The sequence below is a fragment of the Podarcis pityusensis genome (assembly GCF_964106645.2).
Source record: "Podarcis pityusensis genome assembly, chromosome: 4".
NCBI lineage: Eukaryota > Metazoa > Chordata > Lepidosauria > Squamata > Lacertidae > Podarcis > Podarcis pityusensis.
In genome coordinates, this window is record NC_138027.1 from 52,098,515 (window position 1) to 52,125,904 (window position 27,390).

Below are 27,390 nucleotides of genomic sequence, written 5' to 3' on the forward strand. Positions count from 1 at the left end.
AAAACAGAGAGACACTTTCGAAAGCTGCCATAGCGCAAAAACTAAGCAATGTTTGGAACTTTTTAAATGTATCAATGTTTGCATCAGGTTTGCCTGGCAGTAGTATACATGAAGAAGTGTTTTTTAAAAAAATAAAAATAAAAAGATGTTTGGAAGAGAGGTGAAGGAAGACACCGCAAGAGAAACATAAGATTAAAAACTAAAAAAAGTATCCTTTAAAATTGCAGCAGCTTCTGTTTTTGAAAGCAGCAAGTCTCTTTTATAGAACTGAAGAGTTGGAAGATTCAAAAATGTAAGCCCACAATGCTAGTAAACATGGGTACCTTGGCTATTGCCAACAGAGCGCAATGGACTGTCGGTCAGGTCGAGTGAACCATCTGTGCGGCGTTGTGGCAGCTGCATTAGTTTCTGCCCTGCCTGTCTCTCAGGATAAGTCCGTACTGTAAGGCACAGAGAAGGCTGAACAAGAATATCTCTTAGCATGGCTGAATTCAAGTCTTCAGCAGCTTTCTTATTGATTTCAATGATCTCATCACCAGCTTTCAGGCCTGCAAAGTGAAAGCAGAAAATCAAGAGTCATACTCAAAGTTATCCATCAGAGTTGGATTTCTATTCAGCATTTAAGATTTCATGTCTGCCTAAGGTGGGATTGGCTAACCTGTGGTCCTCCAGATGTTGGGGGACTCCAACTCCCATCAGCCCCAGTCAGGAATGATGGGAGTTGGAGTCAAGAAGCATCTGGAGGGCCACTTCTGGCCTATATGCTATTTCTTTCAAACAAGAAACTTTTCTTTATTGAAAACTCCTTTCAGGGCACAAACCACAAAGATGCGATGTAATGATGCAACAGCCCAGTCCAGCAAAGCCAAGTGTGTCTGGCAACATGAGGTTCAGTCCAGCATGGCAAAGCATTCTGGGTACTGTGCTCCATGTTTTACAATCTTGATTTTATTTCTCCATTCAATCATTTTATTAGAAAATAAGAATTGTGTACATTTTACAAGTGGAAAAACTAAGACCAAGAAAGGTAAGTAACTCACCCAAGAGCACTATGTCAGTTCATGACTGAACAGAGAGCTGAGTCCCTTTTAATTTATTTAGTATTGCACGAAAACTAAAATTATGTTGTAATGATTGTGTGAAGGTTTCCAGTGGTAGGATAAATGTCATAATTTTAAAAAATATTTCAAAAGAAATGTGTATTGCTGTCCAGTTTTCAAAGTTCTCACGTTAAGATATTCATGTTCTCAAAACATGCGTGTAGATAGATATTTGAAAAAGAAGTAAACATAATGTGATTTATCCCTGCCCCAACCCTCTTCAGAGGTTACTTCTTGTGATCATTTGAGTTACTTCTCCTAAATCAACATGAAACAAAACTATCACAAACTATTAAGATGCAGCAAAGGGAAGAATATCAACCTTCAGTGTCCAGAAAGATGTACAGTGGTACCTCACTTTACATACTGTCTCCCTTATGAATGCTTTGGGTTACGCGCTCCGCTAACCCAGAAGTAGATGCCCCTTGTTGCGAACTTTGCCCCAGGATGCAAGCGGAAGTAGCACGCCAGCGCAGCAGCGGGAGACGCCATTAATGAAAGCACACCTCATGTTACGAGTGGTTTCTGGTTATGAGCCACTGTGCGATTTCTGTTCTGTTCTCATCCTGAAGCAACGTTTTTAACCCAAGGTACTATTTCTGGTTTAGCGGAGTCTGTAACATGAAGCGTCTATAACCTGAAGCGTCTGTAACACGAGGTACCACTGTATAGTCAACCTTCAACATAACTGTGTTATTTATTTACAATAAATTCATCTTTTAAAATTAAGAGACGGACTGAACAGTATCATAATTTGGAAGGTACTGGAGTTACACTTTTTGTCACCATTCCTAAATGATTTTTGTTCTAGGTACAATGGAGATCCCGTATAATCTTGAATAGCAGAAAGAGGAAAGGGCTCATTTTGTTGAACACTGAAAAAGTTTTAAAGGGAAATACAGCATCCCCTGGCACCCTACCTTTTTTGAAAGCCAGGCCTGTTTCTTTGACACTGTTTACATGGAGCCGCCGAATCCCCTCTTCTTCCACAGAGGACAGAGAAAAGCCTGTTGAAATAACCAGTGGCAAAACTGAGAACCATTTGATTTAATTTCACAAAAAGATCCATTCCATTAACTTTGCTTTAATCAAGTAAAACCATTTCTTTACATGGTCAAATTTTACCAAACTCCCACCATTATTCATATAGTCTGTATGGAAATAATCTCTGCAAGTTGCTCTCTAAAACGGAATACCACACCCCATGACGACAACAATAATACATGGGGTTTTTTATTTGTTTTGGGCAAAATATTATGGTTCTGTTTTCCAGATTCTGCATGTGCATGATACACAGAGGAAAAAGTGAATATATTAAGCAAAACATAGATCTCACTTGCAGTCAGATCTGTGCACTGTACTGAATTGTGTAATACACAGGCCTGACCAAGATTAAAACCATGTTACCCCTCCACATATTATACTTTTTCTAAATCTGGTAAGGCACAAGTGGCTTACATATATTTAAAATTGTGGGGGTGGGAGAAAGGGAAACAGACGCAGAGATACAGAGTGTTTCAGGGAAATGTTTTTTCAGGAAAATAACTGCCAACACCTGGATTAGAAGTGTGCATCATACTTGATATCTGCATTTGACTTTGTCCTGCCTCGAGGTGCATTCCGTTTGTATCATCTGCTCCAAAGTATGCAGGATGTAAATACATGTTAACTATCATGCATTATTTATTGCTTTCTCTAAAACGAGGCATTTGCTGCTCTGAAATTCGATGGCTTCCTAGGGAGATGTAGGCAGCAGCTTGCCTTTTTGTTTATTAAGCAAAATATTTATGACCCTCCTGGGGGAAATATATTTAACATAGTATTGGCCATTAGCTATAAGGAAGCAGATGGGATAGGATCCAATTCTCAATCAAACTGCCTTCAGAGTAATTTTTGTAGATGGAAAGATACTTTCATTCATCACTTTCGAAAGAGAAAGGACAAAGAAAAGACAGTAGAATATCACTGTGTACCATGAAATACAGAAATCTCATTGTGTTTAGAGATTCAAAGCCAGCAAGAAAAGGTAATCTTAGATAATATATTCACTATGAACCAGACTGCCTAAGTGGAAGCCCAGCAGGAAAAAATGAGACCGTTGAATTATCACAGCTTCAGAGATGGATATTTGGGGTATAAAGACAAAAATTGGTTGGGTTCAGGTGACTAGCACTAGGTGGTGTCTACATAACAAAGAAGTCAGTAGTTGTACATACTTTTAAAAAGAAGGGGGGGTTAATAAATTGCAATGCAAGCTAAACCATAACTACTCAGAAGTATATCCTATTGAATACAATGGGGCTTACTCCCAGGTAAGTTGGGTTAAGATGGCAACCTTATTTGCTAATGACCAACATGTAATTTCTGTTAATTAGCAAAGACATAGGACATAGACGTATGTAAGCTACTTTAACATGGGCAAATAATAAAAAGTATAAGTAATTCAACCCTGATGGTTTTATGCTATTTTTAATTTTCTATTGCTCTGTTCACTTTTACATTTAACAATTATGTATTGCTGTAGAGTTAATAATGTTGTTTGATTGTTGTTGTTTGTGATCGCTTTATTCTAAGCTGCTATGGGATAATCTTTGGTCCTGAAAAGTGGCACAAGAGTCATTTACAATAAATGAATATCTTTAAATGGATCCAATTAACAGCTGGTCAAATCCAGTGGCAGAATGGCGCAAGGCAGCTTCTGCTGCAAGAAAAGGCAGCCCTTGAAAAAAGTCTTTCTTGGGGATGATGCTGTGACTTGCTTACTGTGAAAAGTCTTTGTTTATTTAGCAAAGAGAGGCTTGTTTCCTGGAAGGACTCAGCTCTTGAAATGGCCAGGCTTTGCACTTAAAATCAACCCCCATGAAAATCTAGCACACCACTTCAGGCAAGACAAAAATGGCAGATTTGCCATGTTTCATTAGAAGGCTTAATACTGAGGCGCACACTGTGACAGCTATGGGAATGACAGTCCTGAGATTTGACCACAGATGGTTTATTCAATAAATCCTCTGAAAAGGTATGAAAAGATATGAAAAGGCAAATATATATATATATATAAATATCAAATTCACCATAGTTATCAGACGACGTGTCAGATTTTTCAATCCGAATTTGCTGTGTAATTTTCTCACAGATTTCAATTTCTTTATACAACTGAAAATGCAAAAAGAGAGAGTGAGAGTCTGTTGTGATGACATATATTGTCAGTTGTTATTTTTTCACACAATGTTCTTTTAAAATTAAGAGTGAAGACAAAGATGTCTAAAGAAAAACCGCAGCAATGTGAAGAGAATCTTGCGTTTTTCATTTTGTATTGTTATGTTGTGTTCCGATGAAGAGCAGTATAAAAATTTAATAAAAATAATAACTTGGCAGATCGTACTGCTAAATTAAATACTGGTTCACAATGTCATTGTTGACAGAAGGTGGTGGGAAAGGGATGGGTGTGCACTGAGGAGCAAGCTGAACTGCATGAACCAGAGTATATGCATATGTATACTCTGGTATACTCATAGAATTTCTAAAGAAGAACAGTGAATTACTGCAGAAGTGTTAAGCTTCATTTTCAGCCGTTTAGATTTTCAGCCACAACCCTAGATTTCTCCTCAGAAGTAAGCTCCACTGATCTCAATGGGACTTACTCCAAGGCAAGCACATACAGTTGTACCTTGGTTCTCAAACGGAATCTGTTCCGGAAGTCGGTTCGACTTCTGAAAATGTTCGAAAACCAAGGCGCAGCTTCCTGCACTCAATCGGAAGCCATAGAAGCTGCGTCAGACGTTCAGCTTCCCAAAAAAAGTTTGAAAACCGGAACACTCACTTCCCAGTTTGCGGCGTTCGGGAGCCAAAACGTTCGAGTCAAAAGGCGTTTGAGAACCAAGGTACAACTGTATAAGATTGCTGCCTTGACCTCAGAAATTAAATCACATAATTTCCCCTTTATCCAGTCGTCCTACTATTCATCTCCACTGGGGGTCAGTATCTACCATCTTTTTCATTGCATCAGAAATCCACATTTCTTTTCTCCATCTTGCTTGGCAAAGACCACCCCCTCAATATCCATGGAAGCTTTCACAGTGATGCTCCCTCTGCCTGAGAAAACTTAGGCCCACCTCCCTTCTTTCCATTAACACCAATCACAAGCCATGAATTTTATCACCCTGCTTAAAAGTGAATTATTAAAGTTAGTGTCTCATATAGCAATTAAGAGTGTTGGACTAGGATTAGAAGGCCTTGGTTCAAATCCTCAGCCAGACTTAAAGCCTTGGGCCAGTCTCAAAATTACCCCACAGGGCTGTTGTGAAGAGGGGAGGACCATTTATACCTCTGTGTGCTCCTTGAAGGGTAGAATTCAAGTGTAATAATAACAACAACAATAATATCAGAATCAATATCTTTTGTTCCGCCACACAAGTAAATTATCTTGCGCTCGTAGTTTAAAGTTACTGGTATTTATGAGTATCAATAGCTTGCAATTAATTACCAAAAAAGACCAAGCACTACAACAAGAGTCTTTTTCTCACAAGATACGTTGCACAGAATTATTATTGAAAGGTGAACATTACCAATTCATAAATATCCTCTTCTGGCTTTGGTATGTAGGATTGCATTTGGTTTCCTGTCAGGAACTTAAGACGTAGATAGTGAGCTGAGTAATCCAGCTGATGTGCCTGAAAGGGGGGGAAAGGGAGGGGAAAGGGAGAGAAGGTTACTGCAAGATATAGATAAGAGCACAAGTAACCATTTTCTTTTCGTGAAAGATGTTCCTGTAAAATGAAGGGAAGGTCTTCTTCCTTAAAAGGATGTTTTATAAAGATACTGTCTAAACAACCCCGGAATAATTCTTTATTTGCCACTCAGAAAAGAAATGCTCGCTTATCCCCGTCTTGATATTGCAAAAATAACAGCATTCCTCTGAGTGGGAAGCCCTGCTGAAGTCCAGCTCTGCTCACCTACAGTGTGGATGAAAATACTGCTGGCGTAGATAAGAAGTTAATTGTATCATAGGAAAAGGGAACGGCTTGCTCCTAAAATCTGACATATACAGTAGGAGACCAGGGGTGCTGCTTTCTGAATCTCACCAAAGTTTGCCATCACGTTATCAAATACTTGCTAATTTTGAATGTTAAAGGGCTCCTAAAATCCCAGGTATTACATAATATTATCCCAAAACAGATAACCATGAATGTGTTTACCAGATTCTCTCATTATTATTATTTTTAAAAAGAGTTAGTTATAGTTAGCTGGATGCTACGGCATTTGCACTTCCGCCTTCTTATTCCCTATTCCCTACAAGTGGAATTTATATATGCCATTTTAGAATTACTTCAGAAATCTGAAGCAGTTGAGGAATCCTAAAGCAAAGTCAAACAAGTGCAGCTTCAGCATTGCAGGGGTTGGACTAGATGACCCTTGGGACCCTGCCAACTCTATGATTCTTTGATTCTCCTCACAATTAAAAGAAGATCCGTTAACAAAAAAAAATGGCCTGCAGAATGGGCCCACATCTGCCTGAAAGGTAATGAATGTCTGGCTGTCACACTACCACCATACTATCCCTACCTCTGAACAAACAGCTGCCGCTTCTGGCCCATTGAAGCTAAGTATGCAGACACAGCCACAACTCTTTTCCACAGCAGGTAAAAGGACAGCAGTGCAAGGAAAAGTTCAGTGTGGAACAGAAAGCCAGCCCAGCTTCCCCTCCTGTATTGAAAGGCTGACAGAAGGATTGGAATGTTTCTTCCCAAGGCCGGTGGCAGAAGTAGCAAGGCCGCATCTCTTTCGAAATTAAAACCCCACTAGTTCTCCAATACTCTGGCCTTTGGGGAAATAACATAACAGCATCTGGGAGGGAAGGGAGGGCAAATGAGCGCTGCCATTCATCTACACACCTGAGGGCAATCATTACTTGCCTCAGGCCTGTAGCAAATTCTAATCGGAGCCACATCAGCTATTTCATATGACACTGAGTTAACATCAGTCCCAATGTGGCCTTCTGCCTCCAAATCTGTTGTGAAGACAGCATCTCTCCTTGCCTATTAGCGCAGTTTTTGACCGAGTCAAAAAGCTCTAGGTTATTTTTCATTTACAGGCATCCCCTTCCTTCCTGCCCTCCCCCAATAAACCCAACTGAATTTGAACCGTTTTCAGCGTTGATGGAATTGGAAGGCAAGTCAGCTGCGTATCAGCGAACAAAAAGACTTGGGAAAGCCTGCCGCTTGAGAAATGTTCAGAAATGAAACTTGACAAGGCAGCGCAAGAACAGGCAAACAAAACCACGTGAATGGAACCAATGACCCACTAGCCTCCTTCCGACAGCCTCTTTCTGTCAGTCAGCAATCAGCAAAAACCTCATGTACATTCCGCAGCTCATTCAGCTTTAGAGCTGTCAGGAGAAGCGATGACTGAAAGGCATGTCAGCGAGATTTAGTCCGACATGTTAAGAGAACCTACAGGGACTAGTGTCCCAGGCAGCACCAGGCTAACCACACATACCGATGGCTATATGCTGATGCACAGCAATTTCTAAACTATTTACTTTCTTGTGGGGAAAGCCATAGCTCTCCCAGAATAAGGGAGACCTCCAAGAAAAGGTTGGTTGCTATGCCTATCATCATCAACAACAACAACATCATCTCTGGAACCCTACAATAAACTTCCTTAGTTTTGAAAACAGCAAGCTCATTATTAGAGATTCCCCAAATAGGAACATAGGAAATTGCTCTATGTCAAGTCAGACCACTGACCGTATAGCTCTGTGTTGTCTCTTTAGTGACTAGCAGTGGCTTCTTTCGTGTTTCAAGCTTTCTCAGCAAAAACTGGAGGTGCCCGGTATCAAACCCAGCAAAAATTGGGAACTGTTTTCAGCCTGATGGCTGCATTCCCTTCTGGCAACCTTCTGGTGGCCAGAGACAAAAATGGGCAGAGCATGTGAATGTTAACTTTGTACAGTGTAGTGGTTTCTACACATGCCCCTCTCTATCGTCCATCCAGGGCTGGAGAGGAGATACAGCTGGGGAGATCCCTGAGGACCAGACTGAAAGGTCTGGAGGGACAAGATTTGACCCTCTGGGTCTGAGGTTCACCTCTTTTATATACAATGGAACCTCAACTTACATACACCTTGTCTAGCGGATGTTCCAAGTTGCATCCATGGCAAACCCAGAAGTAAACACCGGGTTTGCCGTGATTTGTGCATGCGCGGAAGTGGCTTCTGGCGTCTGTGCAGAAGCGCACTACCGCCGAATGTGCAAGCGCACAAGACACCTCTTCTAGTGTCCTGTTTCAACCAGCGGGCGGACCTCCGGAACGGATTATGTCCGTAAGTAGAGGTTTCACTGTAAAGCATGGGTTCTACCACTGAGCTACCTTTGTCCCACCACCCCAATGCTCAGTACACAGCACACTACCCAGACAATCAATACAGTTATAGTAGGACAATAATCCTGGGCATCTATTCAATCTAGCATTTGAAACCCTTGGGTTCCCACCATCAAGGGAAGATTTACAACATGGGGAATCTTAACAACACAATCTAGAGCATGAAGGAGTTCACATGAAATGTTTACTATACCAGAACTCGACTGGTTCTCAGATGGCAGGTGGCAAACTGATGTGAAATGATGTGGATCAGAGAATTAAAGGAAAAAGAATTAGCTGAATACAAGAGACAGAAGAGAGAGATTTATTATTAGATGTTACAGGAAAGAATGCAACCATAAGTATTTCCCTAAGCTGATAATTTGGTACGGAAAGAAGCAGATTCACAGCTTGAACTACAGATCAGTTTAGCCCAGTGGACTTGAAATTAATACAATTCCAACTGTGGCCCAATAGGTTTGTGGCTCAAAGCCTAAAAAGAAGTAGAGCATGGGCTTAGGAATTTATCTTCACAAAATGTAAAGTATAGGGAAAAGAGCAGTCAGTATCTGTTGGCTGAGAATCTGGCTTACTGCTTATGTAAAAGTTCTAAAAATAAAATGATTGCTAAGAACCTTTTATAATTGTTGCCTATTGTGTCTTTTTTGAAAGTGTCATCTGCCTTTGGTTACAATGAGACATTTTTCACTGAGAGCGTCAGTACTCTCCAGAAATTCATTTGCCAGTGAATACAGTATACCCATAATAAATGCTTTTCTTCATACCTTCTGTGCAACACTGGGCTTTTCTTTAAAAGTCATAAAGTTATGTTTCTGAAGGCATCATTTCAATATGAAAGATTCAAAGTGTTAAACAAATTGCTTTAAGGGTTTCAGTTTAGTTGGTTAGTGGATGTTACAAGGGATGGACTTATATTTACCTTCCCGCCACAGTGGTACCTATTTATCTGTTTGCACTGGTATGCTTTCAAACTGCTAGGTTGGCAGGAGCTGGGACAGAGCAATAGAAGCTCACCCTGTCATGGGGATTCGAACTGCCAACCTTCTGATTGGCAAGCCGAAGAGGCTCAGTGGTTTAGACCAGAGCACCACCCGCATCCCTTTGTCCCATACTTAAAAGAATCCAACACTACAACTCAGAAAACAGATTAGTTAAATTTGTTGCAACCCAGCTAACAGTTATCTTTATCTGAAAATTCCTTCTCCTTTTTTTTTCAAACTAACAATTCACAAATTGTGACAGTCAGCAGACAAACAATCCCACTAATATTTACTATGATACAATCTTTCATGGCTAATCTAAGTGTGAAAAGAGAGAATGTGTCACAGTACTAGAGGAAATTTCAAATGCTACTTGTATGCAGATTCGAGACCCATTTCCATGTTTGTATAGATCAGGGGTAGGCAACCTAAGGCCCGTGGGCCAGATGCGACCCACAGGCCTTCTCAATCCAGCCCGTGGATGGTGTGGGAATCAGCATGTTTTTACATGAGTAGAATTGTCCTTTTATTTAAAATGCATCTCTGGGTTATTTGTGGGGCCTGCCTGGTGTTTTTACATGAGTAGAATGTGTGCTTTTATTTGAAATGAATCTCTGAGTTAGTTGTGGGGCATAGGAATTTGTTCATTTCCCCCAAAAAAAATATAGTCCGGCCCACCACATGGTCTGAGGGACAGTGGACCGGCCCATGGCTGAAAAAGGTTGCTGACCCCTGGTATAGATGGATAAGTCATTAATCCTAAAAAATACACCTGAGAATCTAAAAGTATATGAATTCTTGTGCTGGTTACAATGCAATGAGGTGCATATATCACACTCACAGCACACCTGAGTTCTGTCAACATCTTTCTTAATTTAACTGAATACCAAACTTTAATTCAAAAAGAGTGAAGTTTGAAAAGTTTGAAAAGTTTTATTGCTTAGCATGGAAACTGATAGAGAAGATACAGATGAAAAATAAGTGAATCACATGAAAAAGTAATAGAACATTAACTGAATGACAGACAAAATGTTTTGCTGAATATACAAATATAATCAGTGGAAGCACACTGGAAGGGCACTGGCACAAAGTTCATTATTCAAATATGAATAAAAATAAATTTAAATTTTAGACCAAAAAGCTCTGGGGGAAATTCATTTCAACAGAGCTCACCTACTTTTCCAGTGGATAACAGCATTAAGTTCAGGTACCACAGGTGACAGGAATACTCAGCAAGAGGGTGTATAAAACCTCAAAGTTATACATAAATACAAAATAAAAATGATTCACCATGAAAGAGCTCCAGTGCAGACAATAAGCTCCTGTTCATGTAAAGCTTCCACCATTACTTAAATGGAAGGGACAGCTCAGCAAGCGTGGAAAAGAGTGCAACTGAAACATTTACAGACCTCTGCACTGGAACATCACTATCTTGGATTTTGAACATCTTAATTTTAACCAAACTCACAATTATATGTATATATATAGATATTATACATATATAATTCTATTAAAACTTGTGCTGAAATGATAATAGCATAGGAGAATATAGGCACAAGCTACAAATAAATGCTGAGAAGCCAAAATAAAAGAAAAATGTAAACCTTAAACTTTAAATCTTCCATAAGGAGTGAAAATTTCAGAATGGTTTTCAGGATGTGCAATGACAAACATTTCCATACACGTATGGTTGTCACAGATTGCAGATCATTCAAATGTGGGAAATCCATCCAGTTCTGCATTCTTGTGCAGCTTTTCATTTTTGGTAAAATTAAACCACAGGACGGCTCATTATAGTTAGAATACTCTGAAACTGGGAGGGAGGAGGGGAGTAAAATGGCTATAATCACAATTTCAAATAATCATAGAAAATTCAAAAATTCCTATGATGTTTCTTTTTTTACCTTACAAATCATTTCCAGGACATCCCGTGTTGTGTCCCCCGGGTGGACTACCGTCAGGGCAGACTGGTTATTTGGCAGGCAGTACCAGGATGGTGTAAAGTACTCATGAACCCAGATGTCAGAATCAGGATTATGTGGGTGGACTGTGGTGAGCGCCACTTCTTTTTCTCTCTGAATAGAAATTCACACAGTTATTAACACACTTCTGCTCAAATACAACTGATTCATTTGCCAGTTAAACATAAATATAGGGCCATAAAGTATGCCTTTATTTTCTATCAAATTAAATAACAAAATTAAAGCACTATATTACGGGTAGGGAGCTGGCTTCCCTGAAGGCAACCAATTAAAATTCAACCCCCAGAGGATTGTCAGCTGGCCTCCAAGTTGCCAACTCCCTTTCTTCTTCTTTGACGTCTATCCACTCTGGTAAAGGACAATTATTTGATGCCTGAATTCCTTATTGCACATGCAATAGCTGAGTCAAGGGGGAAGCGTGCTTGCAAAAAACGCCTGGAATACATTGGACTTGGGACCAGGGGGGAATGTATGCACACACAAAAACCAAGATGATAAATAAATCTAAGCAGAGACACCACTATTCTCACAATTCACAACAGAAAGAGTTGCAGGTGAGAAAGTCATTGTGGATTTGGTTGAACTGCCCAGTGGCAACCTGCTGCATGCATTTAATTTTTTTATCATTATTATTATTTTGTAGATTTAAGATGGACCCCTGAGGAATATAATTCCAAGCAAGTGACAGATGTATGGAATTCTCATTACTTTTAAATGCAATCACACCCCCATTTGCTCAATTAAAAATATGCCCCCTGGCCCAGACTTAATGGTGCTTCATCTCAGTATTCTTTGGGGAGTTACAGGGTAGGGCTTTAATTGGCAGAGCAGAAGTCTCTCTACAGTGTAGACATTGATCAAACACAGAGAATGGTGTGTTTGTATGTCCCCATCAACCCAGATTAGCAGTGGTCTCTGTGAAGTCATTTTCCACATAAAAGTGACATGTTCAATCCCTGTCTTTACATATCACATTGCCTGTGCATTGTTATTGTTTGTGATATGGAAGCAATGTGAGGTTTTGCCATGTACAAAATAGTTTTGCGGCAGCGCTGAAATGCATAATGTTGCCAAAGTATTTTTGACCTCATGAAAATCTAACACCTCTTCAGAGGAAATGGACAGACTATGCTTGGCAGAATTAAGAGCAAAGCCACGTTTGGGGGACTGGGGAATTGCTGAATGCAGGAAGGGGCCTTACCCTGAAGAAAGGGTTGCTCAGACCTTGAGAGGGCAAATATGGAGACCAGTTGTGGCAAGGCATCAAGGAATATCAGGAAGTGCTAGACTTGCCCCTAAAAGGAACCGCTGCGTGCCTGGTTCTCCAGGCAAATAAGCAATTACAATTATAATCTTAGTGACCATAATGTGGGATCCATATAAGAGGAAAGTATTATCCTGGTACATTCAGCTAAAGCCATTTCCCCCTAATGGCTACTTCAGCTCTACACAGCTTTGAACACAGTAAACACAGCCCTGTAATTCCTCCGCAGATTTTTCTTGAACCCCTGAAAAAAGAACTTTAATTTCAGAAACCAAATGAAACTCTCTGAAAATCCCTTCTGGAAGTTTGGAGGCTGAGTATTTGTTATGTTTTTGTTTTTTAGAGTGAGGAACCTGTGATCCTCCAGATGTTGCTGGACTCCGACTTCCATCGGCCCCAGCCGGCATGGCCAATGATCAGGGATGAGAGTTATAGTCCCACAACATCTGGAGGGCCACCGGCTCCTCACCTTTGTTTTAAAAGACAATATAATAGAAGTCCAAATAAAAGTAAAGAAGGCACAGAAAAGTACAAAAAGGATGAAGAGCAGTCAAGGACAACTTTTAAAAACCTGAGTTGTCATATGAACAAAATAAACAAGCACAAATCCTGGAAAATTGAATAAAAACTGAGGCGAGGGGGTTGTTAAGGAGGGATTATCAGAAACCTGTGTGAAAAATTCCTGGCACCATGTGCCTGACTACTGCTGGAGGCAGACTGCTGAACTGGACAAGTACTTTGCTCTGATCCACGAGGACAATTACTACATTCTTACATGTCCTGATAAGAAAAAAAAAATCCTGCCTCATATTTATAGGTTTAGGGGCAGAATTAAATTAAATCCTGATTAACAAGTAGCTATTAAAAATGATTGCTCTAATAGGTCTTCTGATACAAGGAATTCCTCCGCCCCCCCCCCAATATTCTTCATAGACAAAGGTTTAATCAATGGTAGCATAGGTAAACTACAGAATCAGAACACTACCCACCTCCAGTGGCCAATGACCATGGAACCTACTGGCCTCACTCGCAGAAATACCATTGAAGGTTTAAGAGTTCCCTTCTCTGCAGCACACTCTGGAGCTGAGCAGCGCCAAGCTCCCTCTACCTCATCGCTTGGCCATGTTTCAAACAGGCTGACATCTGGCAGAGCTGAGCTGCTGCAAGACTCGCTCTTCCCTTCAATACTTTTACTTTGTCCTAAAGGAGTGGGCTTCAGTCTAAAAACAGATTCACGAGCTAATTGAACTCCTTTGTGTAAATTAATAAATGTTCTTTTTTTTTTACCTTGCTTTCTTGAACAGTGTCATCAAATATTCCTTCTAAAGATTTCTTTACAGAATCAGCTCCTTCACCAAACACCTGCAGAGGCACAGAACGTGCTATTTTAAATTACAATAGGATGATGCAAATGCTTTCTAAATTTGGAAAGATCTCATGTTACTGGGACAAATGAATAAGTGTTTCAAGGGAGGAAATTATCATCTCAAATTAAAATTGGATAAAATTCCTTCCTGGCTAGGAAAACAGCCAAATGCAAATGGCTGTCTGGTCTAATCCAACAAGGGTGGTTGCCCCATCTAAACCACAACCTACTGAGGCCCATTCAGGGATGTGTGGGGAATCAGATCAAAGTAGAGAAATGCAAGGCCAGAAAAGTGCACTTAAGAAACAGCTCATAAGCTGTGGTGAAATTCTAGCAATACTTCCAACAATTTATGAAGCAGTAACTCCAACTAGTGCCGACCTCATCACCACCCCAAACACCCTGTGTGGGAAACCAAAGGAAGATGCTTACCAAGATCTGCCACACTTCATTCCTGTATTTGTGGAAATGCAAAGTTCAGAGATTGTAGAAAAATTATACCAGACCCCCCCAAAACAGGCTGGAGCTCAGGATCCAACCAAGAAGTTTGCAATTTTTTTCTCTCAAGAGGTAGGCTACCTGATTAATGCTTGGTCTCCCTTGCTTTTTCTTTGAAGTGGTGTCCAAACCCCAAAGGGAAGAGAAACGGCTTCTCCGTTTGCTTGCTGATCTCGACATCACCTGTGTTCTTCTCCTGACACCAGATTCACCTGTGCGAGCGGCCACCTGCAAGGTGCATTCAAAGCCATTCAACCAAAGACACCACAATCAGAGCAAAGCTAGAGTGCCAGACCTCATAATTTTAATGAGGATACATAGATGTTAAGGCGTGCCAAGATTTTTAAAGAGGTTTGTATAAATTATGTTGAATCAAAAATTACCTTGTATGTGCTGAAGACTGGGGCAGACATAGGGTGGTAGTCAACTAAGTTTTACTCAGAGGAGACCCATTGAAATCATTATACCTATCTTAGTATGGTCATTAATTTAAATGGGTCTGCACTGAGTCAAACTTAATCAAATACCGCCCATCATACTTGTTTTCAGAAATCTATCAGTTTAAACCCATTTTTGGTTTGACTTTTAGAGCCAGATGCTAACACAGTGATTCATTAGGACAAACTGCTGAACATTAACTATGTTTTACAATCAGCATCTGTCAGGGAACTGCCATCGGAAGGAAGGGAAGTGAAAGGGCTCACACAGGTTGGGAGAGACTCAGCAGCTGAAGAGGGAACCAGTAGGGGGAGAGGAGCTGAGCTGAGGGAAAGTGAGCTGGAGGGATGGCTCAGAGACACTTCCAGCGAAAACAGTGGGGAGGTTTCAGGACCTCCTGTAGGGACACCCACTCCTCGCCGGAAACTGTCACGCAGAGAGTCCAGAAGACGTGTTTCCGTTAAGGAGCTTTTATGTTGGAAGCGATTCCGAAAGCAACCACTGTCGGAATCTGCCAGCGACTGACGGAGCCATGTTTAAGGGGCTCCGTTACAGACAGAGGTTTGCAAACTTGACCAAACTCTGAGGGACTAGGATTTTACACACAAGCAGCTCATCGTCCCATCACAGCATTCCGACAGTCTCCGTGAGCAGCTTGTGCAGGAGAAGGCATCATGAGCAACCCAGCCGGAACCGGAGAAGCAGGAGCTGGAGCGGGTCCAAGCCTGGAAGAAAGGTACCGGGTGTTGGAGGTCCAGCTAGCGCTGCAGACGGCGAGGCTTGAGGAGAGGAGGGCTCAGGATGCAGACAAAAAGGGGAAAGACACCCAGCTCGTCAGAAAGGTACCAGGATTGGTGCAGAAGTTTGGGGGGGAGCCCAAAGACTATCATGGCTTTCGGACAGAGATGCAATATGCCCTCAATCTGCAGTTTGATGAATTCCCTGACGAGGAATCACGAGTGGCTTTCGTGATTGGGCATCTTGAAAAGGGGGCGAGAGACTGGGTTAGACCCCTGATGGCAGCGAATAGTGACGTCCTAAAGGACACGATGAAGTTCTTTCGCGCCATGGATCTGATGTTTTCCAGCGATATTGAACAGGGAGTGGTCCGCAGACAGTTAATGGCTTGCAAACAGGGGAGCCGATCTGTCCGTGAGTACTGGACTGAGTTCACCATGTTGATCCATAAATTGGGGTGGGATCTATCGGCGGAACCCATTCAAATGCTCTTTGAAGAAGGGCTTTCTTCGGCTGTGAAAGACGAACTTTCCCGGGCGCCCAGGGCGGAGTCTATGGACCAGCTGACCAAATCAGCGCTGACCATAGGAGCGCGCCAGGAGGCGAGAGCATTGGAGAGGCGGGAAGGGAAGGGGGAACGTTGGAAGGAGTTCCGCATTCCAGACATTCCAGAGCCAACTTTCCCGCCGGCAGAGCCGATGGAAATCGGAACAGCGCGCGCGCGCGCAGTTTCAAAGCCCAGTGAGGGGGGAAAGAAGGAGGGAAAAGGCGCCCGGAAATGCTATCTCTGCTAACAGCCAGGTCACTTTGCCAGAGTCTGCCCCCAGAGGAAGGAATGGCAAGGGATGGTAGGAGCTGTGGAGGGAAGAGAGGAAGAAATACCGAAGCAAGTAAAAGCCAACGCCTGGCTGCCACCGTCGGGGCACAGCAGCCAGGCCAAAGAGCAGTGAAAGTGCCCACGCCAGAACCTCCTAAACCCGCCCTAGTGATAGAAGTGGCGCTAGAGCTGCCAAACGGACACCCTCTAAAGATAAAGGCGCTGTTGGACTCAGGCAGCTCCTGCAATTTCATGAGCAAAGAGTTTGCAGCTGAACACCAAATACAGACGATCCCTTTAAGCAACCCCCTGCAGGTGACCACGATCGATGGCAGGGAGCTGTTGGGAGGAGAAGTCAGCTTGCAGACCGTCCCAATGATAATGAAGGTGGCAAGGCACACCGAACTGATAGCGTTTAATGTGGCCACCTTGGGAGGAGCTCCCATTATATTGGGGATGAGCTGGCTAGCGTTACATGATCCGCTGGTGGGCTGGCATCAGAGAGTGGTTTCTTTTGGTTCAGCACATTGCTTAGAACACTGCAAAGAGGGAAAGGGTTTGGCAGGGGCCCAAGCCACCCTAGCAGGGACTGAAGTAACGGAGAACGTGAAGGTACCACGACAATACGCAGATCTCCGCGACGTCTTCAGCGAAAGGGAAGCTGACCAACTACCCCCGCATAGACCCTTTGACTGTCAAATCAATTTACTCCCTGGGGCACAGCTCCCTGTAGGCAAGCTGTACGCCATGTCAGACAGAGAGATGCAGGAGCTAAGAGAGTTCATTGACAAGAACCTGAAGAGAGGGTTCATCAGAGAGTCCAGGGCGGTGGGGGGCAGCCCAGTGTTTTTTGTGGATAAAAAAAACACGAACAAGCCGAGGCTTGTGTGTGACTTCAGGGCCTTAAATGCAGTGTCAGAACCAGTGGCTTTCCCTATGCCCAGGATTGACGACATTTTGACAAGGGTCAGGAAGGGAAAGATTTTTACTAAACTGGACCTAAGGGGGGCGTACAACCTGATACGAATAAGGAAGGGGGATGAATGGAAAACCACCATGTTCACCCCTTTGGGGGCATTTGAATATTTAGTTATGCCCTTCGGCCTACAAGGAGGCTCCGCGTGCTTTCAATCGTTTATGAACCACGTCCTGGGGCCTTTGCTTTACAAGAATTGTGTGGCCTTCTTAGACGACGTGTTGGTGTATTCTGAGAATGAGGAGCAGCATGTGAGAGACGTCAGAGAAGTGTTGAGCAGGCTGCAAGCCAACCAGCTGTGGGTGAAACTGGAGAAGTGTCAGTTTCATACCAAGGAGGTGGAATTCCTGGGGTATCGCCTGTCAGACAAGGGATTGGCCATGGATCCCGGCAAGGTCCAGGCGGTGCTGGAATGGAAAACACCCAAAACAAGGAAGGATGTGCAGAGGTTCCTAGGATTTGGGAACTTCTATCGTAAGTTCATCCGAAACTTTGCCCACCTGACGGCGCCCATTACGGACTGTCTCAGCAGTAAGAAGAAGTTCGTTTGGACTGAGGAGGCGGAGCGAGCATTTGAGGAACTAAAAAGGGCCTTCGCCTCGGAACAACAACTCCTGCATGTGGATTTACAAAAACCGATGAGAGTGGAAACTGACGCATCAGACAGAGCGATTGGGGCGGTGCTTCTGCAGCCAGGGAAGGAGGAGTCAGAGTGGAGACCGTGTGCCTTTTTTTCGCGAAAGCTGAACAAATCCGAGAGGAACTACACGGTGTATGACCGAGAACTACTAGCCATTCATGAGGCGTTCCGGAGATGGAGGCACCTGCTAATTGGCGCACAACATAAGGTGCAAGTGTGCACTGACCACAAGAACCTAGAGTATTGGAGAACGGCACGAGTGCTCAACCAACGGCAAGTGAGATGGGCCCAGGAGTTCTCCAAATTTAACTTTGAGATTTGTTACGTGCCAGGCCCAGAGAACATTAGGGCGGACGCTCTCTCACGCAAACCTGAATATTTGGAGGGGGAGGGAGCACCCGAAGAGAGACATGTCATTCCAGAGGACCGCTGGGTGTGTGGGGCGGCATTGGTGGGACAAAGAGAACTGGTAGAGGAAACAGAGAATGATGAATACGCCCAGAATAAGCTCAGAGGTCTTAGGGGTGAGGGAGAGGAACCAGGGGGTTTCGAGGAAAGAAATGGAGCTTTGTATTACAAAGGGGCACTGTATATCCCTGAAGGAGACTTAAGGGGGAGGGTACTCAAGCAGTTGCACGACAGCCCCACGGCGGGGCATTTTGGACAACACAAAACCATGTGGTTGGTCACCAGGGAATTTTGGTGGCCTAAGGTGAGGGAAGATGTACGGGAGTATGTAAGAGGGTGTGAGCAATGCCAGCGAGCCAAAGGGGAGAGGCGGGCACCGGCGGGGCTATTAGAACCCTTACCAACCCCAGAACGACCTTGGGAGGCAGTGTCGATAGATTTTATGACTGATCTGCCCAAGTCCAAGGGGAAAACAGCCATCATGGTGGTGGTAGACCTACTAACAAAGATGTGCCACTTTGTAGCCTGCTCGCATGCAGTCACGGCGGAAGAGACAGCGAAGTTATTTGTAGAACACATTTTTAGGTTGCACGGGGTGCCATTGAGGGTGGTCTCAGACCGAGGAAAACAATTTACTTCCAGGTTCTGGAGGAAGCTCATGAGCTTACTGCAGGTGGAGGTCAACTTTTCGACTGCCCAGCACCCTGAAACCAACGGGCAGGCGGAAAGAGCAAACGGTGTCCTCCAGCAATACCTGAGGTGTTATGTCAATGACAGAGAGAATGACTGGGTAGAAAAGTTGGCGCTGGCGGAATTTGCCTACAACAATGCCGAGAATGTGTCCACAGGGATGAGCCCCTTCTTGGCTAATTATGGGTGTCATCCCAGGGGTTTCCCAGGGGGAGAAGGGGAGAGATGGAGCGTCCCGGCAGCCGAGCATTTTGTAGAAGAAATGGAAGCAATCCATCGTCAGCTCCAACTCAACTTAGAAAGGGCGAAGGAAGAATACAAGAGGCAGGCAGACAAGAACCGAAGGGAAGGTGAAACCATAAGGGTGGGAGATAGGGTGTGGCTGTCAACCCAAGGGTTGCCGTTCAAAGGAGGTTGTAAGAAATTAAGACCCAGGAGATTGGGTCCCTTTGAGGTCATTCAACAGGTCAACCCAGTGGCTTTCAGGCTCCGGTTACCCAACCACATGAAACTGCACCCAGTATTTCACAGGTCGTTACTGTCACCGTATGAGGGGGGACGAGAAGGGATGGCCACTCGGGGACCGGTCATAGAAGAAAGGGAATGCAGCAGCCATGTGGCAGAAATCCTCGACGCCAGGTGGAAGGGGGATCAGGTGGAGTATTTGGTAGCGTGGGAAGGAGAACCGGAGTCAGAAAACACTTGGGTAATGGCAGAAGATATCAATGACGAGGTATTGATAGAAACGTTCCATCAAAGGTTCCCAAGGAAACCTCAGCCTGTGGAGAGGTTCCGGAGGGAATACTTTGGGACCACCGATGAGGAGGAGGAGTTGGAAGGATTCTCGGACTCGGAAGGGGAAGGGGAGATGGACTCTGAGGAGGAGGAGTACTTCGAGACCAGGAACCGCAACAGGTGGAGAGAAGTGTTCGGGACATCGGAAGATGAAGGAAGTTCATTCCGGGGTTTTGCCTCCTCACCGCCCGTAGAGGAGGGGGCGAGAGGGGATGAAGGGGGCCCTGGAGGGGAGGTGGATGTCAGGGAACTGCCATCGGAAGGAAGGGAAGTGAAAGGGCTCACACAGGTTGGGAGAGACTCAGCAGCTGAAGAGGGAACCAGTAGGGGGAGAGGAGCTGAGCTGAGGGAAAGTGAGCTGGAGGGATGGCTCAGAGACACTTCCAGCGAAAACAGTGGGGAGGTTTCAGGACCTCCTGTAGGGACACCCACTCCTCGCCGGAAACTGTCACGCAGAGAGTCCAGAAGACGTGTTTCCGTTAAGGAGCTTTTATGTTGGAAGCGATTCCGAAAGCAACCACTGTCGGAATCTGCCAGCGACTGACGGAGCCATGTTTAAGGGGCTCCGTTACAGACAGAGGTTTGCAAACTTGACCAAACTCTGAGGGACTAGGATTTTACACACAAGCAGCTCATCGTCCCATCACAGCATCCATACACTAGATACATTTCATAGGTGGCAATTCTGTTCCCATCCTACAAATTATATAATACTATATAAATATCAATTGCTACTCTCAACAACAACGGGCCATTTTTTTCTCATCAAGGACTACTGCTAGCAGAAATTCCAAGTTATATTTTATTCTGAAAGCAAATTAAGGTAACATCACTTGGTCAGAGGACAACATTTTATACACCTGGGATTTTTCTCCCAACTGGTGAGTCCAAGTGGAATCACCAACTCTTGAGTCAGGTCGCCTATGTGGTCATTTTGTGAAAGACAGAGCAGCGAAAGGTATGACAAGGATGACTTATTATAGGAGCGCAGTTGGGAAATGAAACCAGTATGGCTATACTGTATTACGGAGAGAGCCCAGGGCAAGAGCTATGTAACATGCGTAAGAGCAATTTAATACGAAAGCATCCTTTAGCTATAAGAGTTTATGAGTTAACAGCACTTCTGTCAGTAACCCCTAGAGGGCAAACTGAGACAAAAAAACAACAACAAAGCACACCCTCTTTAAAGGGGGGGCAGAGAAAAGGAGTTACTTCACTCCTAGGTTACTTCCACTTTTGCCTCCTCCAGTACCTTATCCAATTGGTTCAGTCTCCATGCCTGCCTACTCTCTAGCTTTCTGGGGCTCTCAGGTGCCTTTCTTGCTTAGGTGGCTTAGAAAGACTATCTCTGGTGCCCAACACTCTCCATCTGCTCCTTGCCTCTGAGAAGCAAAACAGAATGTATTCAAATTGCCTTTCATACGCAGACACATTTTGGCTGCCCCTTCCACTCTGTTCTGGCTGCAGCTGTGGTGAGGGTGGGCTCAGGGATAGGTCATTCTCTTACACAGCCTGAGATAGGTTTGGTGGTGAGGATGCCACAGCTCTAAAGTAGCTAACTACAAACACTACTGGATAACTTCTCACTTTGTTATACATTATCCTCTTTCAGCATGATGAGCTGAGACCAGTCAGTTATCCTTTTCCGGATAAAGTATTATTAAAACTATTAACTTGTTATCCAAATGATTTACACAATCAAATCACAACACTAGCAGAAATAATGTAAAAGTTACCATAGATGATTATTTCCACTTTTCAACTAAAATAGTTACCAAACTGGTTTTCCAGCAATTGCTTATGCAATAATTGACTCAGTGATAGCTACTTCTATAATATATCTGCATACGCTCATGCGATATGAATTGATGGTGGTTGAGCCACCCTTATGAAGAAAGGTTGCAGCATTCGGGACTTTTCAGTTGGGGGGAAAGGCAAGTAAGAGGTGACATGAAATTACGCATTGCCTGGAGAAAGCGGATGGCTAAAAGCCCCCCCCCCCCCAATTCATGGACATCCAATGAAGCTGAACACTGTAATATTCAGGACGGATAAAAGAAAGTACTTCTTCATCCAGTACAGAGATAAAATATGGAACTTGCTTCCACAGGAGGCAGGGATGGCTACCAACCTAGATGGCCTTAAAAGAGGGTTAGACAAGTTCATGGAGGAGGAGAGGGCTACTGAAGGCCATGACAGCTATGCTCTGCCTCCAGAGTTGGAGAAGTAATGCTTCTGAATAGCCATTGCTGGAAACCACAGGAGGGGAAAGTGCTCCTATGCTCGAATCCTGCTTGCAGGTTTCCCACAGGGATCTGGTTGGCCACTGGGAGGAAAGGAATAGATGGGCTATTGGCCTGATCCAGCAAGCTCTTCTCATGTTCTCACCATTAACAATGAATGAGAATGATAGCCTTTACAATAAGAAATGGCAATAAAAAGGATTCTAGCACCCAAAAACATATGAAACATAATAATAATAATAATTTTATCTCTTTGAGATGTTAAGACTGATTCAAATTGTTCACCCCAAAAATGCTAAAAATATTTGGAGACAGACATATTTTTTGCTGATAGCAGAGACCAAGCACAAACTTATATCACCAAGATGTACAGAGGCTGCACAGCAACAGCACTCAGTTAACCTTCTTACAAAAGCACCAAGTGATTTCTATTTTAGCAACAATAACCTCTGGCATCAGTTTAAACTCACCAGTGCATGAAAAGAAGACACTGAAAAGATTCCAAGACGGCCCATTGCATCTTTAGTTGGGCGACTTGCAAATGCGAGCAACGTTTTTGGATTTGGCAGTTCCCCACCCTGGAGGCTAGCTAAGTAGCAACGATACCGAAAGAGATCCATTTGGAACTGTTCCAGGTTTTGTTCCCAAACAAAGATCTAGAAGAAGAAGATCACAGAGGTAAGTAAACATTAAAGTCCATATGATACCATACAATAACACACAAGTATATATACCAGATTTTATAAAATTGTCTTTCACTGTCCAAATTTATTATATTTATAAGGGGGATTTAGATCTAAGTTGGAGCAAAGTAAATATCTTTATTTTCAAAGGGGGAGACATCCGAATATAACTATTACTTTGATACGATGCTAATAACATTAAAATTCTGGTTTTAATTTCCTCTTTATTGCAGCTGGATTCTCCTCTCACCGAGAGAGTGTTTTTATGAAACACAATAGAGGTATGAAGACACCAGAACTACAGCAAAAAAAATAAAAATCCCTAGGCTGTCAGCAGCAGCAGCAGCTTAAAAAGCAATGAAGTTTGTCATTGTACTAAAGAAAATGAATAAAGCACACTGGGGAATACATTAACATCTGTCAGATGCAGAGCAGAATGCCACCATCAGCCTGTGCCGTGCAGATTGCTAGTAGGGAACACTTTGAAAAGGATAGAAATCTCCATAATACTGCATAGTTTTTCTTTGGTTAACATTCTAGTTACATTTAGAGGCCTGGTTAAAGAGCTGCTGCAGCTCAGCAAAGGGGGCTCCATATGTTCCTTTCCATGATTAACACTGCAATCGTAAGTACACTTACTCAGAAGTAAGGCTTGGTGAACTCAATGGGGCCTGCTCCCTAGTAAGCATCACACCATGAGAAGCCCACAAGCAGGACATGAATGCAATAGCACTTTTCCACTTGTGTTCCTTAGCAACTAAGTTTCAGAGACACAGGGCCTCTGAAGCAGGAGATACATGGCCATTGTGATTAGTAGTTATTGATATCCTCTAAGAATTTGTTTAATCTGCTTTTAGACAAGGATGTAGCTCAGTGGCAGAGCATCTGCAGTGCATGCAGAAGGTACCAGTTTCAATTGCTGGCATCCCCAGGTAGGGTGGGGAGATCTCCCTGTCTGAAACCTGGAGAGCTGCTGCCAGTCAGTGTAGACATCACTTGGGAAGACAGGCAAACTAATGCCAGTGTACTGGAAGAAGCAAAGATCACCAGTGTCAAAAGCAATGATTCTTCAATATCAACTTCTTTGGACTGGTCATGTTGTACAGATGCCAGATTATCGTCTTCCAAAGCAACTACTCTATTCGGAACTTAAAAATGGAAAGCGTAATGCTGGTGGTGGTTTAAAGACTCTCTCTCAAGGCAAATCTAAAAAAATGTAGTATAAACACAGACAACTGGGAAACACTGGCCTGCAAGTTCTCCAATTGGACAACAGCCTATACCAAAGGTGCCATGGGCTTTGAAGATGCTTGAACTCAGGATGAAAGGGAGAAACGTGCTAAGAGAAAGGCATGCTTGGCAAACCCTCACCGTGATCAACCCCCACCCAAAAACCTATGTCTCCATTGTGGAAGGACGTGTGGATCCAGAATTGGCCTCCACGGTCACTTATGGACTCACTGTTAAGACCATGTTCATGAAAGACAATCTTACTCAGCTACGAGCAATTGCCGAAGAAGAAGAAGACCAACCATGGGTTTGACTCAGTAAATGCATGTTCCTATGTTCCCTTGCTTACAGCTACAAATGGCCACTGCAATAGTAAGACAGATATTTGCCATCAGAGTAAATTTTCTTTTGGTCAAGTCAGCTGAACATTGCCAAATTCAAACTGGAAGTATAAGGTACAGAAGATGACCAGATGCAATGCTCCAAGGGGGAAGAAATATATGAAGCTTCTGAAGCACCATTAGCAACACCCATGCAAGCAACACACTTGAAAAAGAAAGCAGAAAGTCCAATGGATCCTCAGTTTTACCCCAGCTACTTAAGATCATCACAATCACTCTGTTACTACCATGCTGTTTATTCTGGTCTTATGTTGCTTTTAGGATTTATAAAATTCAAAATATTTAATAAAAACAAATTTTATTTAAAGAAGGACAATAACTGTAACAGACACTTGTGGACACCTGAAATTTATTTTATGGCCATATATTTAATGCATGCAAGTGAGGTTACCTGATCAAGAATTGTCTTCTTCTTCTTGGAGTCTCTGACAGAAGACAAACTGAGGAAATGCATTTCCCCCATTTTCTTCATCTTCTCGTCCATATCAATCTTCTGCTCCAGTTTTTTAATCTCTGTTTTCAACAGCTTGACAGTGTCTTCTTTGTGGTGCTGTCGGGCCACTGCAGTTGCGCAAGCAGAATGAACTGCTGTAATCCAGTTCTCCAGTTCCGTTTGACTAGAAGTCTAAAAAACAGAGAAGCAGAATCATGTTGGTTAAAACATGCTGGGTTTGAAATGATTCCACTTCTATTCGTCTCACTTATGAGACATGTGATGAAGAGGCATTCTACTCTTAATTTGCCCTTTTGAAATCAGCATTAGAATCAAAATCTTCACCAGTGCTTTATAGCTACAGAAGGTTCCCTAGCAATGGCTCAGGAATTACCTTTTTATCCCATCGCAAATACTACAATAATATTCGGCTCATCCTTGAGCACAATGATTTAGACCTTGAGGTAACCAGAAAGCATGCCTGTATATTTTATAGCGTAATAATTACACAGCTAGTCCGCTACAATTCATAAAATAATTAATGAACATGGTGCCCACTGATATCGTAAGTGTAATGAAAACTATAGTGCTTTGTTGCTGAGAAAGCTTATAATCATTAATTATTATAGCCCCACAATACCTCTGTGAGACTACCAATGCTTTACAGCTGAAGAGGGAAACTAGTAATGAACAGAGCAGCCCACATCAAAGAGGAAACAACTAGATTTTGAGCCACAAGGCAAAATACTCTTGCTCACCAAGCAGTGCTTCCAAGCTGGATAGTAACAACAGCTCTTTTAGCTGTGGAAATCAGACAGAACAATCCTGATTCAAAATGTACAGAAACCTGGGAGTGAAGTTAATATTATAATGGATTTCCACCTCAAAAAAATCAGTCTTTGGTTATGGCAATGTTTTGACTGGGTGGTCACACAAAGGGGACATTATTATTATTATTATTATTATTATTATTATTATTATTAGAAGTTGCATTGGGGAGGGGGGAGGTGTAGGAGACCAGACTTACACAGCAAGTCTGGAAATAAGAAGGCCACTCTCCTTCCAAAGAAAAGGTGAAAGCCTACAAAGAAACTGCACACACCTGAAATACGAGCATGCAATTTTAAGATGCAGTAAGCATCTGGCAACACCAAGGGACTTTCAAATTTAATGGCTCTGTGTAGGCCTCATCACAGCTGCCTGGCTGAGGAGGAAATTAGTAGCAGGCGCGTGGCATGTTTGGATGCAAAAATGCAAGAATAGGATTACAATGAAAAATATCCTTTGGCAGGACTGGAAGACCATTATTAATGTTGTTGCTGTTGTCGTCATCGTTTTGAATTCAGTTACATCAGCAGTTTCTACTGAATGTAGAGAGTGGTAAATGAGATAAAAAACCGTCAAGAACTTGTACACAGAAAATTCTAAGCAGCAATTCCCGGTAAAGAAACTTATTTATTCTGTTTGCATGTTACTCTAAATGTACATGAATTATGTGGGCAAGGCTATATTATTGCTAGCTCAAATGATGTACATGCTTTAGCAGTTCTCTGCACAACAAATCAAGTTTGTATGCTACAGTAACTTGCCAATTATTTCCATAATTATGTCCAATTGTTCTTCCTCCCCTCTCATCCATCTCGTGTTTCAGCCTCAAAATCCTTTAGATTCAGAAGGGCTCCAACACACTGCAAACAAATAGCTTTACAATTCAAAAGAAAAGAACCCACTAATTCATTCTTTTTTCCAAAAAAAAAGAAGTTCATTTTGTGCTCTTTCCCATGCGAGGTTACTGGAAAACCTAAGCTGATGTCTCAGCATGGAACTTGCAATAAATAAGGCTCTATGTTGCCATAAAAACCATGCACTCCACGCGACCTTTCTGCCCCTTCCACATTTGTTTTCTGAGAACTGAGGTTTCCTAAACAAAATGCATCTGTACATTTTGCAGCAGTCTAAGTATGTAGATACGATTGGGGAGGATCTTCATGGTCTATTACACTAATGCTGTTTCCATATGTTCTTGTACTACCCCCCAGCCCAACCAAGTGAGCCACTCCAGTTTGGAAAATGCACTTCATGCATGAAGGAAGAACCCCTGCCCCCTTTAATGTAAATTATGGTACTCTCATTCACTGCATATAGGAAAATAAACATAAGGCAGACAGATTAATTTTAAAAAGATAGACAGAAGGCAAAAGCATAACTCTGAGGCTTTGTAGCCCCTGTGCCTTTAGAGATTAGGACTTGTTTGCCAATATCCAGTATCTAAGTGTCAATAAAGAACAATGGTGGAGAAAGTATAGATGTACCAGCGGTCTGGCTCTG

General features: G+C 42.9%; 1 protein-coding gene across 10 annotated transcripts in view; it reads right to left on the reverse strand.

Annotated features, from left to right (window-relative positions):
* Positions 1–27,390, reverse strand: part of TIAM1 (TIAM Rac1 associated GEF 1) — a 193,557-nt gene that overhangs the window by 30,093 nt on the left and 136,074 nt on the right. For all 10 annotated transcript variants that reach the window (XM_081003520.1, XM_081003526.1, XM_081003525.1 and 7 more), the window contains 9 exons: positions 25,021–25,254; positions 22,786–22,971; positions 14,652–14,798; positions 13,994–14,068; positions 11,365–11,535; positions 5,666–5,770; positions 4,172–4,253; positions 2,021–2,107; positions 324–548 (listed from right to left, as the gene is read on the reverse strand). In XM_081003520.1, the coding sequence (XP_080859646.1) occupies positions 324–548; positions 2,021–2,107; positions 4,172–4,253; positions 5,666–5,770; positions 11,365–11,535; positions 13,994–14,068; positions 14,652–14,798; positions 22,786–22,971; positions 25,021–25,254 (1,312 nt within the window). The remainder of the gene's footprint in view (positions 1–323; positions 549–2,020; positions 2,108–4,171; positions 4,254–5,665; positions 5,771–11,364; positions 11,536–13,993; positions 14,069–14,651; positions 14,799–22,785; positions 22,972–25,020; positions 25,255–27,390) is intronic.